General features: G+C 40.3%; 1 protein-coding gene across 1 annotated transcript in view; it reads left to right on the top strand.

Annotated features, from left to right (window-relative positions):
* The window catches only part of LOC128231081 (uncharacterized), a 53,882-nt gene that overhangs the window by 24,110 nt on the left and 13,558 nt on the right, over window positions 1–16,214 (top strand). Inside the window, exons 2-3 of the mRNA XM_052943500.1 lie at window positions 4,575–4,702; window positions 13,803–13,927. Coding sequence (XP_052799460.1) covers window positions 4,575–4,702; window positions 13,803–13,927 — 253 coding nt within the window. The remainder of the gene's footprint in view (window positions 1–4,574; window positions 4,703–13,802; window positions 13,928–16,214) is intronic.

Here is a 16,214-nt window from a genome sequence, read left to right as displayed (position 1 = left end):
CATATACGAGTACATTGCAAACACGAATCCAAGACCACATACGTTCATGTAGACCTATACTAATACATGTACCTTATGACATATACTAGTAGCTTGCAAACACGAATCCAAGACAGCAATCCAAGACCACGCTCGTACTTGCAGACATATACTAGTACATTGCCAACATGACTTCAAGACAACACATGTATCTATAGATATCTACTAGTGCTGTGCAAACGGGAATCCAAGACCACTTACATACTTTGTACGCACTATTAAGCGTCTAGGGGCGCTCTGCTCCCTCCCTTCCTCCAATACCTTTCATTCAATTCCCTTGATTTTTCACACATTTATGACCATCACACAATGAGATTACATAACTCCATTTTATTCTGAATACCAAGCCCCTGATTGACTTAAGAACCTAGGTTAAAGTGTTTGGGCAAATTATGTCGGGTTAAATGTTAGTTGGTATTTTACTGATAACCTTTAAACCATTCATTCACTTGACTTAATTATTGACGACCATCTTACAATAAGGTAACACAACACTTACCTGTAGATATATACTAGTACATAGCAAACACGAATCCAAGACAACACAAGTTCCTTAATACATATTCGAGTACATTGCAATCACGAATCCAAGACAACACAAGTTCCTTAATACATATTCGAGTACATTGCAATCACGAATCCAAGACAACACAAGTTCCTTAAAACATATTCGAGTACATTACTAAATACTAAATATTAATTATGGACCCTGATTTGACGTTTTTGCCTGAGACAGGCACACTTTTATATATTTTTTTTGTATTTTTAACGAGTTTTTTTACAAAGTGAAACCTGGTTATTTGAATGACAAACTTCGTGGTTTAGGTTGGCCAGCGTGAGGATTGCGGCAAGCCCATATTGCTATGAATAATTTAAGTTTGACATATAGTACCCAAATTTGGTAAAAAGGAAGAGTTTATAGAGATATTCATGGGATTATGTTTGGGGCCCTGAGAGTCATGGTCAAGGTGAAGGTTACTGTTACTAGAAATAGAATAATGGTTAGTACTTAATAACTATAGTTAGGGTTAACTTATTGCGATTTAACTTGGTATATAGGAATAGTTTTGGAGACCTCTCATGGTATTGCGTATGGGGTCCCTAGGGTCAAGGTTAAAGCCATTTTTACTAAAAATAGATTATAGTTTGGAACTGAATTACTTTAGTTAAAGTAGAGTTGACATATTGTGACCGAACTTGAGCTGTAGGAAGATTTTAAGGAAGACTTACATGATTGTGTTGCCATTAGGGGCCCCTAGGGTCAAGGTCAAGATCAAAAGAAAGAATAAAGAAAAAGAAAGAAAAAAAACAGTTGACTCAAGCCAGATTGTTTATACAACTGCATTATAATTGATAATGCCTAACACATTCAGGAATACTTTAGCCTGAATACAATTACTTGGAAAATATTAAAAAGAGGTAACCAAAGCTTCCTCATAAGACGGTGGTAATTTATAATGACATTTTATACGGTTCTACCGTATACGCCTTTTTATAACGTTAGCGCCACCTTGGAACAACTCTCAGAATCACTGCGGTGAGTAAGATTATTGTCATTGTTTATTCAGACACCATGACCCTGGTCGTATATGAACTTAAATCCAAGACAATACCCGTATCTGTATCACACACAAAGCAGTTAATAAGTCATATGAGTATTATGAATCCTTTTTGCACACAACAAAAAGATCAAAACTGAATGGAAAGTATTTTGCACGACACGCGCTATGAATATTTCTAGGCCAGCCGGAATCCTGTCATTTATCGTCTAAATATAATCGATGGCCCTTAATTAAAAAGCGTGTTTCACAAGAAAATTCCTGTTGTGATTTCGTCTTCTTTGCCAAATGATATAGATTAATTTTCGTTCTGGTAACTTTGTAGACAGAATAGGTTTGCACAATGACAAATCATACCTCCATTGAAGCAACAAGCGAATTCAATCTCAAAATGCATTCATATCGATTGAGTCTATTTCACTTGAAAGTGAAAAGAATACGTTTTTCACGTAAGAAAGCGTAATCTTAGATCTCTGTGATTGAAAACTTTTGTTGGGTCGAGATGATTCGCCTTTAATAAGTGATTTACTTACGTCCACGCTTTAAGTGATTGTAGTAACACCCAGTACAATTTTGTGAGAAAACGCATAGCAATTCAAACTGTATTAACAACAATGTTTTGATATTTATAGATTAAGTGCAGGAATTAACGACAAAGATTCTTCAAGCTGGTTTTGCATTTTCCGTCGTTGCGTGAACAAAAATAATTTCGAGAAGTGAAGCACTCGTTTTCAATCATCTTACAGCGCCACTGTAAACACTGTTACTAAATACTTTTCTGATTGACCATCCCATCATCAGACTAGAAAGACCGATTAACCAATACCCTGCTGACAGGGCTCGTGAAATAGCTTTTCCTATCTCGTTTTGACTTCATTACTTCTATAGGAATAAACTGGGGATGTTATCTAAGCACATAAGAGCGAATCCTCTGTCTCTCTGTTTTCGTCGAAATATTTGGAAAATTAAACACAGGCAACCAGTCACGTTTCAAATAATATAATTAGGTAAAGTTACATTTTGCCCCGTAATTGTTAATGCATTAATGATGTTGTGTACAGTGCACTCTGTCGTGCTTTGATATCAACACCATCATTTCTGTGAAATTACTCTAACAGTCACAAATTGCATGGGGTTATTTAATTGTATTATGCATGCAAATGCAAAAGGCATATTTAAAAAAAATCAAAGTAACATAACGCTTTTTTTAAAGAATTCATCCGCGATGTCATGTTTGGTAAATGGTGTTCAAGAATATATGGGGTTAGAACATTTGTTTATATTGATTTTTGTCCATATCAAATAAGTAACGTTAGCGACGAGGTTCTGCAACTGCATTAGCTGCACAGAAATTGTTGAATATACAGAACAAAGTGCATTTCGTAATAAAACAAATCACACGATATACACAATGATATAATTAAAAAAGTAACCCTATCTATCTATCTCTGTTTAATGTCAACTCCTCTTCCGAGTGTTACTGACATGAACGGTGCGCGCCGGCTTGTTAGTGAAAAAAAGTAAAACACTGATGAGGCAAATCACATCAGAAAAGTGAGAACTAGGGTATAAAAGAGAACACAATTTAGGTAACATGATAAAAAGTGATTGGTGAACTGGTAAAAGGATAAAAACACTGCTCGCTTATCTAATGCTTAATGGTTGCCACATCCACCCTTAATGTGTCAGGGGTGGGGATAGTGACAATATGATTTGGCAAACTGTTCCAAAGTACAACCGAGTGAGGATAGAATGAAAATTTGTGGTAGTCAGTTTTTACTTGAATTTGTCTGAAACATAGTGGGTGCATAGTGGGTGCATTAGTCTGGTAAATCTTATTGGTGTTTGAATATAAGATGGCAGCGCAATAGCAACATGATGATGGTATGTGTTGTAAAACATTACAAGTCGGGAATCTAGTCTACGTTGTTCAAGTGAGCGCCAACCAAGACTTTCCTGCATGTTTGTAACACTGGAGAGAGGAGAGAAGTCATGTTTAACCCAACGAATAGCCCGACGTTGAACCATTTCAATTTTATTGGTGTTTGATTTTGTGTGTGGGTGCCAAATTGTGCTTGCATTAATGTTAATGATCGCCATCCAAGACTACTGTCTGACTTCTATGAAGGAGAAATGCCTTTGACCACTTAAGAACCTGTGGACAAACACCATAATCCTGTAGTTTGAATAGAAGTTTGAGATGATTTACCTTATCAAAAGCTTTGCTGAAGTCCAAAAGAATTAAGTCAAAACCCTTAATCAATGATAAATTGTATCTTATGCATATATACATGGCGATCGGTTAAAAATATTTAAATGCCTGAAAAACAAACAAGATAAAGCGTATAACACTAATAAATAAATAAATAAATATGCTAATAAATAAATAAATGAATGAATGAATGAATGAATGAATGAATGAATGAATGAATGAATGAATGAATGAATGAATGAATGAATGAATGAATGAATGAATGAACGGACGGACGGACGGACGGACGGACGGACGGACGGACGGACGGACGGACGGACGGACGAACGAACGGACGGACGGACGGACGGACGGACGGACGAACGAACGAACGAATGAATAACTACATGAACGAATGAATGAATGAATGAATGAATGAATGAATGAACGAACGAACGAACCAACGAACCAACAAACAAACAAACAAATAAATACAAAACATCAAAGTTTAAGAAGTTATATCATTCTATATTTTCTTCCAAAATATCTATAACCCTACACGAAAACATTAAAAACAACAACATTTTAATGCGGCTTTGAACAAACGACCGTGGATTGGTGACGTAGACTTCTGAATTTATAAACAGAAAAATCCATACGCATGTTAAATGAAACATTTAGCAAGAGACGTTCAAAAGGCGACAATAATTAATCATCGATAGCATTCCTACAATCGTTACATTAGGAATGCATTAGTACATATAATAATGTGTGTGTGCTTTCAGATGCTGGCTGCAGGGTCTCTGGCGTTCGCGAAGGCGTATAGTTCGGTCGAAAAACTGGAACACGAACTGGAGGCCGAGATACAGCGGGACAAGGAGAACGACCCCAACAGGGGCACGGGCATACAGAAGTAAGTGACACAAGTAGATCGACCCCAACAGGGGCACGGGCATACAGAAGTATGTGACACAAGTAGAACGACCCCAACAGGAGCGGGCATACAAAAGTAAGTGACACACGTAGATCGACCCCAACAGGGGCACGGGCATACAGAAGTATGTGACACAAGTAGATCGACCCCAACAGGGGCGCGGGCATACAGAAGTATGTGACACAAGTAGATCGACCCCAACAGGGGCACGGGCATACAGAAGTATGTGACACAAGTAGAACGACCCCAACAGGAGCGGGCATACAGAAGTAAGTGACACACGTAGATCGACCCCAACAGGGGCACGGGCATACAGAAGTAAGTGACACAAGAAGAACGACCCCAACAGGGGCACAGGCATACAGAAGTAAGTGAGCGACCCAAACAGTGGCAGGGACATACAAAAGTAAGTGAAGTCAGTGACACAAGTAGATCGATCCAAACAGTAGCAAGGAAGTAAGTGAGCCAGGTAGAACGATCCCAATAGTGGCACGAATATACAAAGGTAAGTGAGTCAAGTAGATCGACCCCAACAGGGGCACGGGCATACAAAAGTATGTGACACAAGTAGATCGACCACAACAGGGGCACGGGCATACAGAAGTAAGTGACACAAGTAGATCGACCCCAACAGGGGGGCACGGGCATACAGAAGTATGTGACACAAGTAGATCGACCCCAACAGGGGCACGGGTATATTGAAGTAAGTGACACAAGTAGATCGACCCCAACAGGGGCACGATCCCAATAGTGGCACGGGTATATACAAGTAAGTGAGCCAAGTAGATCGACCCCAATAGTGGCCCGGGTATATAAAAGTAAGTGAGCCAAGTAGATCGACCCCAATAGTGGCCCGGGTATATAAAAGTAAGTGAGCCAAGTAGATCGACCCGAATAGTGGCAAGGGTATATAAAAGTAAGTGAGCCAAGTAGATTGATCCCAATAGTGGCACGGGTATATAAAAGTAAGTGAGCCAAGTAGATCGACCCCAATAGTGGCCCGGGTATATACAAGTAAGTGAGCCAAGTAGATCGACCCCAATAGTGGCACGGGTATATAAAAGTAAGTGAGCCAAGTAGATCGACCCCAATAGTGGCACGGGTATATAAAAGTAAGTGAGCCAAGTAGATCGACCCCAATAGTGGCACGGGTATATAAAAGTAAGTGAGCCAAGTAGATCGACCCCAATAGTGGCACGGGTATATAAAAGTAAGTGAGCCAAGAAGATCGACCCCAATAGTGGCACGGGTATATAAAAGTAAGTGAGCCAAGTAGATCGACCCCAATAGTGGCACGGGTATATAAAAGTGAGTGAGCCAAGTAGATCGACCCCAATAGTGGCACGGGTATATAAAAGTAAGTGAGCCAAGTAGAACGACCCCAACAGGAGCACGGGTATATAAAAGTAAGTGAGCCAGGTAGAACGATCCCAATAGTGGCACGGATATACAAAGGAAGTGAGTCAAGTAGAACGACCCCAACAGGGGCACGGGTATACAAAGGTAAGTGGCACAAGTAGATCGACCCCAACAGGGGCACGGGCATACAAAGGTAAGTGGCACAAGTAGAACGACCCCAACAGGGGCACGGGTATACAAAGGTAAGTGGCACAAGTAGAACGACCCCAACAGGGGCACGGGCATACAAAGGTAAGTGGCACAAGTAGATCGACCCCAACAGGGGCACGGGTATACAAAGGTAAGTGGCACAAGTAGATCGACCCCGACAGGGGCACGGGCATACAAAGGTAAGTGGCACAAGTAGATCGACCCCAACAGGGGCACGGGTATACAAAGGTAAGTGGCACAAGTAGATCGACCCCAACAGGGGCACGGGCATACAAAGGTAAGTGGCACAAGTAGATCGACCCCAACACCAACAGGGGCACGGGTATACAAAGGTAAGTGGCACAAGTAGATCGACCCCAACAGGGGCACGGGCATACAAAGGTAAGTGGCACAAGTAGAACGACCCCAACAGGGGCACGGGCATACAAAGGTAAGTGGCACAAGTAGATCGACCCCAACAGGGGCACGGGTATACAAAGGTAAGTGGCACAAGTAGAACGACCCCAACAGGGGCACGGGTATACAAAGGTAAGTGGCACAAGTAGATCGACCCCAACAGGGGCACGGGCATACAAAAGTATGTGACACAAGAAGAACGACCCCAACAGGGGCACGGGCAAACAGAAGTATGTGACACAAGAAGATCGACCCCAACAGGGGCACGGGTATACAAAAGTATGTGACACAAGAAGAAGGACCCCAACAGGAGCGGGCATACAGAAGTAAGTGACACACGTAGATCGACCCCAACAGGGGCACGGGCATACAAAAGTATGTGACACAAGTAGATCGACCCCAACAGGGGCACGGGCATACAGAAGTATGTGACACAAGTAGAACGACCACAACAGGGGCACGGGTATACAGAAGTAAGTGACACAAGAAGAACGACCCCAACAGGGGCACGGGCATACAGAAGTATGTGACACAAGTAGATCGACCCCAACAGGGGCACGGGCATACAAAAGTATGTGACACAAGTAGAACGACCACAACAGGGGCACGGGTATACAGAAGTAAGTGACACAAGTAGATCGACCCCAACAGGGGCACGGGCATACAAAAGTATGTGACACAAGTAGAACGACCACAACAGGGGCACGGGTATACAGAAGTAAGTGACACAAGTAGATCGACCCCAACAGGGGCACGGGCATACAGAAGAATGTGACACAAGTAGATCGACCCCAACAGGGGCACGGGCATACAGAAGTATGTGACACAAGTAGAACGACCCAACAGGGGCACGGGCATATAAAAGTAAGTGAGCCAAGTAGAACGACCCCAACAGGGGCACGGGCATACAAAGGTAAGTGGCACAAGTAGATCGACCCCAACAGGGGCACGGGTATACAAAGGTAAATGGCACAAGTAGATCGACCCCAACAGGGGCACGGGCATACAAAGGTAAGTGGCACAAGTAGATCGACCCCAACACCAACAGGGGCACGGGTATACAAAGGTAAGTGGCACAAGTAGAACGACCCCAACAGGGGCACGGGCATACAAAGGTAAGTGGCACAAGTAGAACGACCCCAACAGGGGCACGGGCATACAAAGGTAAGTGGCACAAGTAGATCGACCCCAACAGGGGCACGGGTATACAAAGGTAAGTGGCACAAGTAGAACGACCCCAACAGGGGCACGGGTATACAAAGGTAAGTGGCACAAGTAGATCGACCCCAACAGGGGCACGGGCATACAAAAGTATGTGACACAAGAAGAACGACCCCAACAGGGGCACGGGCAAACAGAAGTATGTGACACAAGTAGATCGACCCCAACAGGGGCACGGGTATACAAAAGTATGTGACACAAGAAGAAGGACCCCAACAGGAGCGGGCATACAGAAGTAAGTGACACACGTAGATCGACCCCAACAGGGGCACGGGCATACAAAAGTATGTGACACAAGTAGATCGACCCCAACAGGGGCACGGGCATACAGAAGTATGTGACACAAGTAGAACGACCACAACAGGGGCACGGGTATACAGAAGTAAGTGACACAAGAAGAACGATCCCAACAGGGGCACGGGCATACAGAAGTATGTGACACAAGTAGATCGACCCCAACAGGGGCACGGGCATACAAAAGTATGTGACACAAGTAGAACGACCACAACAGGGGCACGGGTATACAGAAGTAAGTGACACAAGTAGATCGACCCCAACAGGGGCACGGGCATACAAAAGTATGTGACACAAGTAGAACGACCACAACAGGGGCACGGGTATACAGAAGTAAGTGACACAAGTAGATCGACCCCAACAGGGGCACGGGCATACAGAAGAATGTGACACAAGTAGATCGACCCCAACAGGGGCACGGGCATACAGAAGTATGTGACACAAGTAGAACGACCCAACAGGGGCACGGGCATATAAAAGTAAGTGAGCCAAGTAGAACGACCCCAACAGGGGCACGGGCATACATAAGTATGTGACACAAGTAGAACGACCACAACAGGGGCACGGGTATATAGAAGTAAGTGACACAAGTAGATCGACCCCAACAGGAGCACGGGCATACAGAAGTATGTCACACAAGTATATCGACCCCAACAGGGGCACGGGCATACAGAAGTATGTGACACAAGTAGAACGACCCCAACAGGGGCACGGGCATATAAAAATAAGTGAGCCAAGTAGAACGACCCCAACAGGGGCACGGGCATACAGAAGTATGTGACATTAGTAGAACGACCACAACAGGGGCACGGGCATATAGAAGTAAGTGACACAAGTAGATCGACCCCAACAGGGGCACGGGCATACAGAAGTAAGTGACACAAGTCGATCGACGCCAACAGGGGCACGGGTATATAGAAGTAAGTGACACAAGTAGAACGACCCCAACAGGGGCACGGGCATACAGAAGTATGTGACACAAGTAGATCGACCCCAACAGGGGCACGGGCATACAGAAGTATGTGACACAAGTAGAACGACCACAACAGGGGCACGGGCATACAGAAGTATGTGACACAAGTAGAACGACCACAACAGGGGCACGGGTATATAAAAATAAGTGACACAAGTAGAACGACCCCAACAGGGGCACGGGTATATAAAAGTAAGTGAGCCAAGTAGATCGACCCCAACAGGGGCACGGGCATACAGAAGTATGTCACACAAGTATATCGACCCCAACAGGGGCACGGGCATACAGAAGTAAGTGACACAAGTAGAACGACCCCAACAGGGGCACGGGCATATAAAAATAAGTGAGCCAAGTAGAACGACCACAACAGGGGCACGGGCATACAGAAGTATGTGACATTAGTAGAACGACCACAACAGGGGCACGGGCATATAGAAGTAAGTGACACAAGTAGAACGACCACAACAGGGGCACGGGTATATAAAAATAAGTGACACAAGTAGAACGAATCCAACAGGGGCACGGGCATACATAAATAAGTTACACCAGTAGAACGACCCCAAAAGGGGCACGGGCATACAGAAGTAAGTGACACAAGTAGAACGACCCCAACAGGGGCACGGGCATACAGAAGTATGTGACACAAGTAGAACGACCACAACAGGGGCACGGGTATATAAAAATAAGTGACACAAGTAGAACGAATCCAACAGGGGCACGGGCATACATAATTAAGTTACACCAATAGAACGACCCCAACAAAGGTACGGACATACAGAAGTAAATAACCCAAGTAGATCGACACAAACACTAACCCCTGTATGGCCTTATTTATCCGTTTCGTCTTAACTACATGAATATCATTCCGAATGGGATTAGGCAGGGTTCATTAAACCTCATTAGTAATGTCTAACAAAAGTATGCTTAACACTAGTATGTCTCCACATGGATAGATAACAACAGTTAGCACATACACACAGCATACATTTTGTGGAAACACACAGAGCAATGGGTTGTTTTATTACCTACAGGGTCATAAAACACAAATGACACATGCGAACTGAGGTTTCTTTTCAATAACGCTATTGCTCGTGAATTAAGTTTATGCTAGAGTTCAATTTTGGCAATCTGAAGAAAATATAAGGTGACAGGCCGAGGTAGCATTTATAGCGTTGAAGGCCGAGGTAGCATTAAAGCGTGGCAGGCCGAGGTAGCAAATATAGAGTGCCAGGCCAAGGTAGCACGCTTTTTTTCTGTATTACGTCAAAATGGACTCTAACTTAGTTGGTTTTAGTTCGTCAAAATCGATATAAATAAAATTAATAATCATAACATTCGGAAAATCCTTGATTGTCAATATAATGGCCCACAAAAAATGCAAAAACAAAAGAAATGACTCCGATTTTATTATAGTGTGCTGTATATATGTATGTACGTAAGTGTAAGATTAACATAGAAAACGTTATTACATCTCAATCAAAAAGAAATAAACCAATATACAACAGGTTAAGGGTTCTTTGTGCTGGTTTCGAGACCAAAATGCCAGCATGCAGACTAAACAGACGAAGGTATGTTTTTAGAAAAGAATAAACGAAAACCTGATAAATACCCTCGTGTTTTTAGGGACAAAGGAAGCAACTAAAGTCATACTCTATTATTTCGTTTTTCCGGTTTGTTAAAAGCCTGCCCATTTGTTAGGTTGAAAATGTTTCTTTATGTAGTGGTAATCGAAAAACAAAATCCACTTAACTATCAAAATATTATTGTAACGATGATGCCTCATAATTATATTCTAATATCCGCCATTCAGAAAGTCTTAAGTCTAGAACTAAACTTTTATTATAGTTTTCCGACGAAATATTATACGCATGTAGCACATTTAAGTAACGGCCACACGTGAGCTAGAGTTTCCAGTCCTAATGAATCAACAATACTCCAGCACACGTAGACCGTGCCTTTAAAGTAATCCATGAACTCGAGGCAGGAATATTATTACGAAACCCAGGGGAATCTACAGAAAACATTGTGTGCAAACATTGCACTGTCAACACTGAAACACAGAATTAATTTTGACAGGAGATGAAACTATTGATCTCTTTTCTAAACATTAGGCTAAGTAAATAGCTCTTGGACTGAAAGAGATGATCCTAATACCAATATTCGACAATTGTATTGCTCGCAAAAGCATGCAATATTAAAAGGTTTTTTTTTTAATTTTGGTGATATCTTGAAGAAAAATGGGTTAAATATTAAATATTGCACTTCTGTCTGACTTGTTTGTCCTTTGAACTCCTAATTAGGGAGATATATTAAAACGTGTGAAACGTTCAAAATTTTGACGAGTTGTTCTCAGTTCAATTAACATTTTCTCTTTACCCTATTTTTTCGCATTCGTTCATTTCCCGTCGGTGGCTTAAAAACATGTAAACAAACCAATACAAACGTTGATTTATGTAGCCGACACAGTAATACATTGACGCTCTATTTCGTAACAAAGATAATTGAGATTTGGACGTATCGACAAAGATGTTCAATCTTGGCATCCTGCAAATTGCGTTTGGAAGAGAGTGGTGGTGGTATTCTATGATGACATATCTGAGCCCAGCGGAGAATGGATAAACACCAATCAGACACAGTAACGGACGTCAAACAAACACAAATTGCACTGTTGAGGCACTGGTCATCTCCAAAACTGTTTGGCGGAAAATCCATAAAGCACAATTTTCTGTGCTTGTTTTAACTCAATAAGATTAAATTAACTCATACCAAATTCAATATAAGGACAATTTTTGGTTTTGTTGGTAAGAATGAATCGTTGCAATCTTGCCCAGTAAGTGGTCGCCAATGAACAGAAACATTATTTCTTTGAGTTGAAGGGTTGTCGTTTGGAAGGGTAATCTGTAGCGATGTCTTCCACTTGTCGTCTGCTCCGGTGATTCACTTTGTAATGAATTGTTATTCTACATACACAAATTCTGAAACATGTGAACACAAGATATATTCAAGTAGCTTCAAAGTGAACATATATACGTGATCATTAATAGGGTTATAGAGTTAAATATGTATATGTATCTAACTGTGAGGGTTTAGTTTGTATTTGCCTTAAAATAAAGTGCCATACGTTAAAAGAATAACCTGTCTGGGTGTAATATCAAAGTTGCATTTTTGGTTTCTCAATGTTCGATTTTAGAAAAAAGGATTTAAAAAAACATACATTTTTTGGCATTTTGCATTGCATATATTTTCCAGAATTTCTGAATATTTTTCACGTTTTGCAATTTTTTGTTGTTTGTTATTTTAACAAAACCTATTCTATGTGTGTGTGGATTATTTACATTGCATGACCAGCAAGATCATGAAAACTTAAAATTGCTTAAGCATATCGTGGCCAACTTAGCTTTTGACCTAATTTACTTGACCACTGTAGATACCAGTCTATTATATATCTAGAATTAGTTATGTATACAGCATTTCCTTCGAGAGATTGCTATAATGATCTCTTTGTAATATTTAGGAAGACATAAAAGGCCTGAGGCGTCATAACAATCATAACGCTATTTCTTACATATCTCTGTTATTGCCGCCGTTTCATCTTGAAATGTAAATATGTCACGACATAGTCGGTTGTAAAGTATGTTCAAAATGATTCAACGAAATATCGAATACGTAGTATATGTATCTGAATATTATTTACAATAACACGTGCGTCAGAATAATCATTCTTTTCTTTAACATTGTCACTTTAGCATACATCATGCAAGCACGTGTGTCAGATTAATCATTCTTCTCTAGTAACATTGGCACTTTAGCATACATCATTCATGCACGTGTGTCAGTTTAATCATTCTATTCTAGTAACATTCACACTTAAGCATACATCATTCATGCACGTGTGTCAGTTTAATCATTCTATTCTAGTAACATTGGCACTTTAGCATACCTCATAAATGCACTATAACAAATACAAGAACATACATGGTTATGCTTTCGAAATACGTTTAGCGGCTGATTTAGAGCTTGTCCTAAATGCTTCTTAATGTGACGTTTATTCAACGTTTGCCATATTCAGTCTGAGACAGGACGTTTATGGCTTCTTACTCGGCTTTTACCATGCTTGTCTTCGTTTCATGGCCATCTAATAGAGAGCGGCCATATGAAATATTTCCGCTAATTGCTTGTTTTCTTCCTCGGTATAAAATTTCCTGCTTCAAATGTGTTGATTTGTTTGAAAAGGATAGAAGTTTGATTTAATAAAAACAATCATATAGGATCTTGTAAAGTTCTAAGGAGAAATAAGTTCAGTATGTTCTGTCTTTTTGGCGAGTTTTAATCTCAGGCGACAACAATTATACATTAGAGTTTTACCAGGAGTTTCATCTTTGCTACTGGGACAATATTCTGATAATTCCTTAACGTATCAACTGTTACGAGTGTTTGCTTTATATGTAGTAAAGATGAAATGGTTAAATAATTTCAGTATTTTAATAATGAAAAATGATTGTCATTTCAAACATATCTAAAGAGCATCGATATGTTTGTTGTAACAACTAAGATCAAGGAAATGTAATTTACGGATTCAGTTCTCATACTGATGAAGACTTTTGATTGGTTTTGAACATGTTCTAGGTGGCGGAGGCGGGGCGGTAAGCTGCTGCTGAACAAGTACGTGTTGCTAGTGATTGTTGTCCTCAACATCATCGACTGCGCTCTCGTGCTCGGAGAACTCATCCTAGACCTCCACCACGTCAAAGGTAACAACACAATATGCTTTAAACACATGCATTATATTCAGAGTTGCTGCATTAAAAACACGAACTCGATATGACAAAACCAAGAAATATTTGTTCACGGCAACAATCTTAAATGTTTTAGTATTGTAGATAAGAGTAAATATATTATTTGAACATTCAAACATTCAGTTATCTCCGACAAAAAAACAGGCAAGCGGTGACCAGATGTACAAATGTAAAATTCATATCATACCATCAATTGAAAGTCCGTACTGAAAGATGTTTCCAAGTTAATGGCTTGACCCCATCATTGAACACACAGGCTGACTTTATTTAAATTAAATCAGCACAATTACAATATTACTGTGATCACTATAATAGATTACCATTTTTCATGAAAGCAATATCGCTGTGGGAGTTCTACAGCATCTTAGTGACGGCCAGTTGGCAGGTCATTAGCCACTTACCGGAATATTACATTGCACTCATAAAGACAAACGATTTACCATTTCAAACGAGTATAGTTTGTGATGAGTTGCAGCCGTAAGAAAATGAGAGTCTGTCTGTATAGGGTATTGGATGTACAAGAATGGAAGCTTTTGATTTTCTGCTGACATCATATTGTTCTGGTGTCATTTCAAATGGTTTTAATGTGTAAAGGAGGATTATGTAAATATGACAACGATAGCAATATTGCAGACATCCTGTTTTGACCTTGAACTAATGACAAATTGGTCAGTTCACTGAATAATTTAGCTGAAATAAGGAAAAACATACAATTGCCATAATTTTATCTGTGATATATTTTCGGTCATTTATATTACATAATTATAAGTAATCAGAGAGAATTATTCTTGGGAATGACGACAAAATTAAATGGCGGCCTCCAGGTCTCACTACGACCAGTTGCATAAAACACGAACACATATCATTTAAGCATCGAATACCTTAAAGTGATTTGGTATTATGTTCAAAGTTTAGATCGTTAAGAAGTTGTAAAAACATGTCTATGAATAATCATGAGTGCTTTGCGCTATTTCGACGTAAGGTTAATGACAAATCTGAAGTAACACTGAATGTTTCATGCCGGAGACGAGTATGATTAGTAATACAGATTCAGGTAACGATGATATAAAACTGAAATCATGTTAAGGTCTTATGATTGTCGTACCAAAAGGTGATATGATTGTCTTACCAAAAGGTGATATGATTGTCTTACCATAAGGTGATATGATTGTCTTACCATAAGGTCTTATGATTTTCTTACCATAAGGTGATGTGATAGTAGGTCGTATGATTGTCTTACCATAAGGTCATGTGATAGTAGGTCGTATGATTGTCTTACCATAAGGTGATATGATTGTCTTACTATAAGGTTTTATGATTGTAGGTCGTATGATTGTCTAACCTTAAGGTGATATGATTGTCTTACCATAAAGTCATATGATTGTAGGTCGTATGATTGTCTTACCATAAGGTCATGTGATTGTCGTACCATAAGGTCATATGATTGTCTTACCATAAGGTCATATGATTGTTTTACCATAAGGTCGTATGATTGTCTTACCATAAGGTCATATGACTGTCTTACCATGAGATCATATGACTGTAGGTCGTATGAATGTCTTACAATGAGGTAATATAATTGCCTCACCATAAGGTCATGTGATTGTAGGTCGTATGATTGTCTTACCATAAGGTCATAAAATTATGATTGTCTTACCATAAGTTCAAATGACTGTCTTACCATAAGGTCATGTGATTGTCTTACCATAAGGTCGTATGATTGTCTTACCATGAGATCATATGATTGTAGGTCGTATGAATGTCTTACAATGAGGTAATATAATTGCCTCACCATAAGGTCATGTGATTGTAGGTGTATGATTGTCTTACCATAAGGTCATAAAATTATGATTGTCTTACCATAAGTTCAAATGACTGTCTTACCATAAGGTCATGTGATTGTCTTACCATAAGGTCGTATGATTGTCTTACCATAAGGTGATATGATTGTCTTACCATAAGGTCGTATGATTGTCTTACCATAAGGTCGTATGATTGTCTTACCATAAGGTCGTATGATTGTCTTACCATAAGGTGATATGATTGTCTTACCATAAGGTCATATGGTTGTAGGTCATATGATTGTCTTACCATAAGATCTTATGATTGCCTTACCATGAGGTCATGTGATTGTCTTACCATAAGGTCGTATGATTAGGTCTTATGATTGTCTTACCATAAGGTCGTATGATTGGCTTACCATAAGGTCTTATGATTGTCTTACCATGACGTCATGTGATTG

Source organism: Mya arenaria, chromosome 4 (assembly GCF_026914265.1).
Source record: "Mya arenaria isolate MELC-2E11 chromosome 4, ASM2691426v1".
NCBI lineage: Eukaryota > Metazoa > Mollusca > Bivalvia > Myida > Myidae > Mya > Mya arenaria.
Note: the sequence above shows the minus strand (reverse complement) of the source record. Positions and strands in the feature narration are given on the sequence as shown.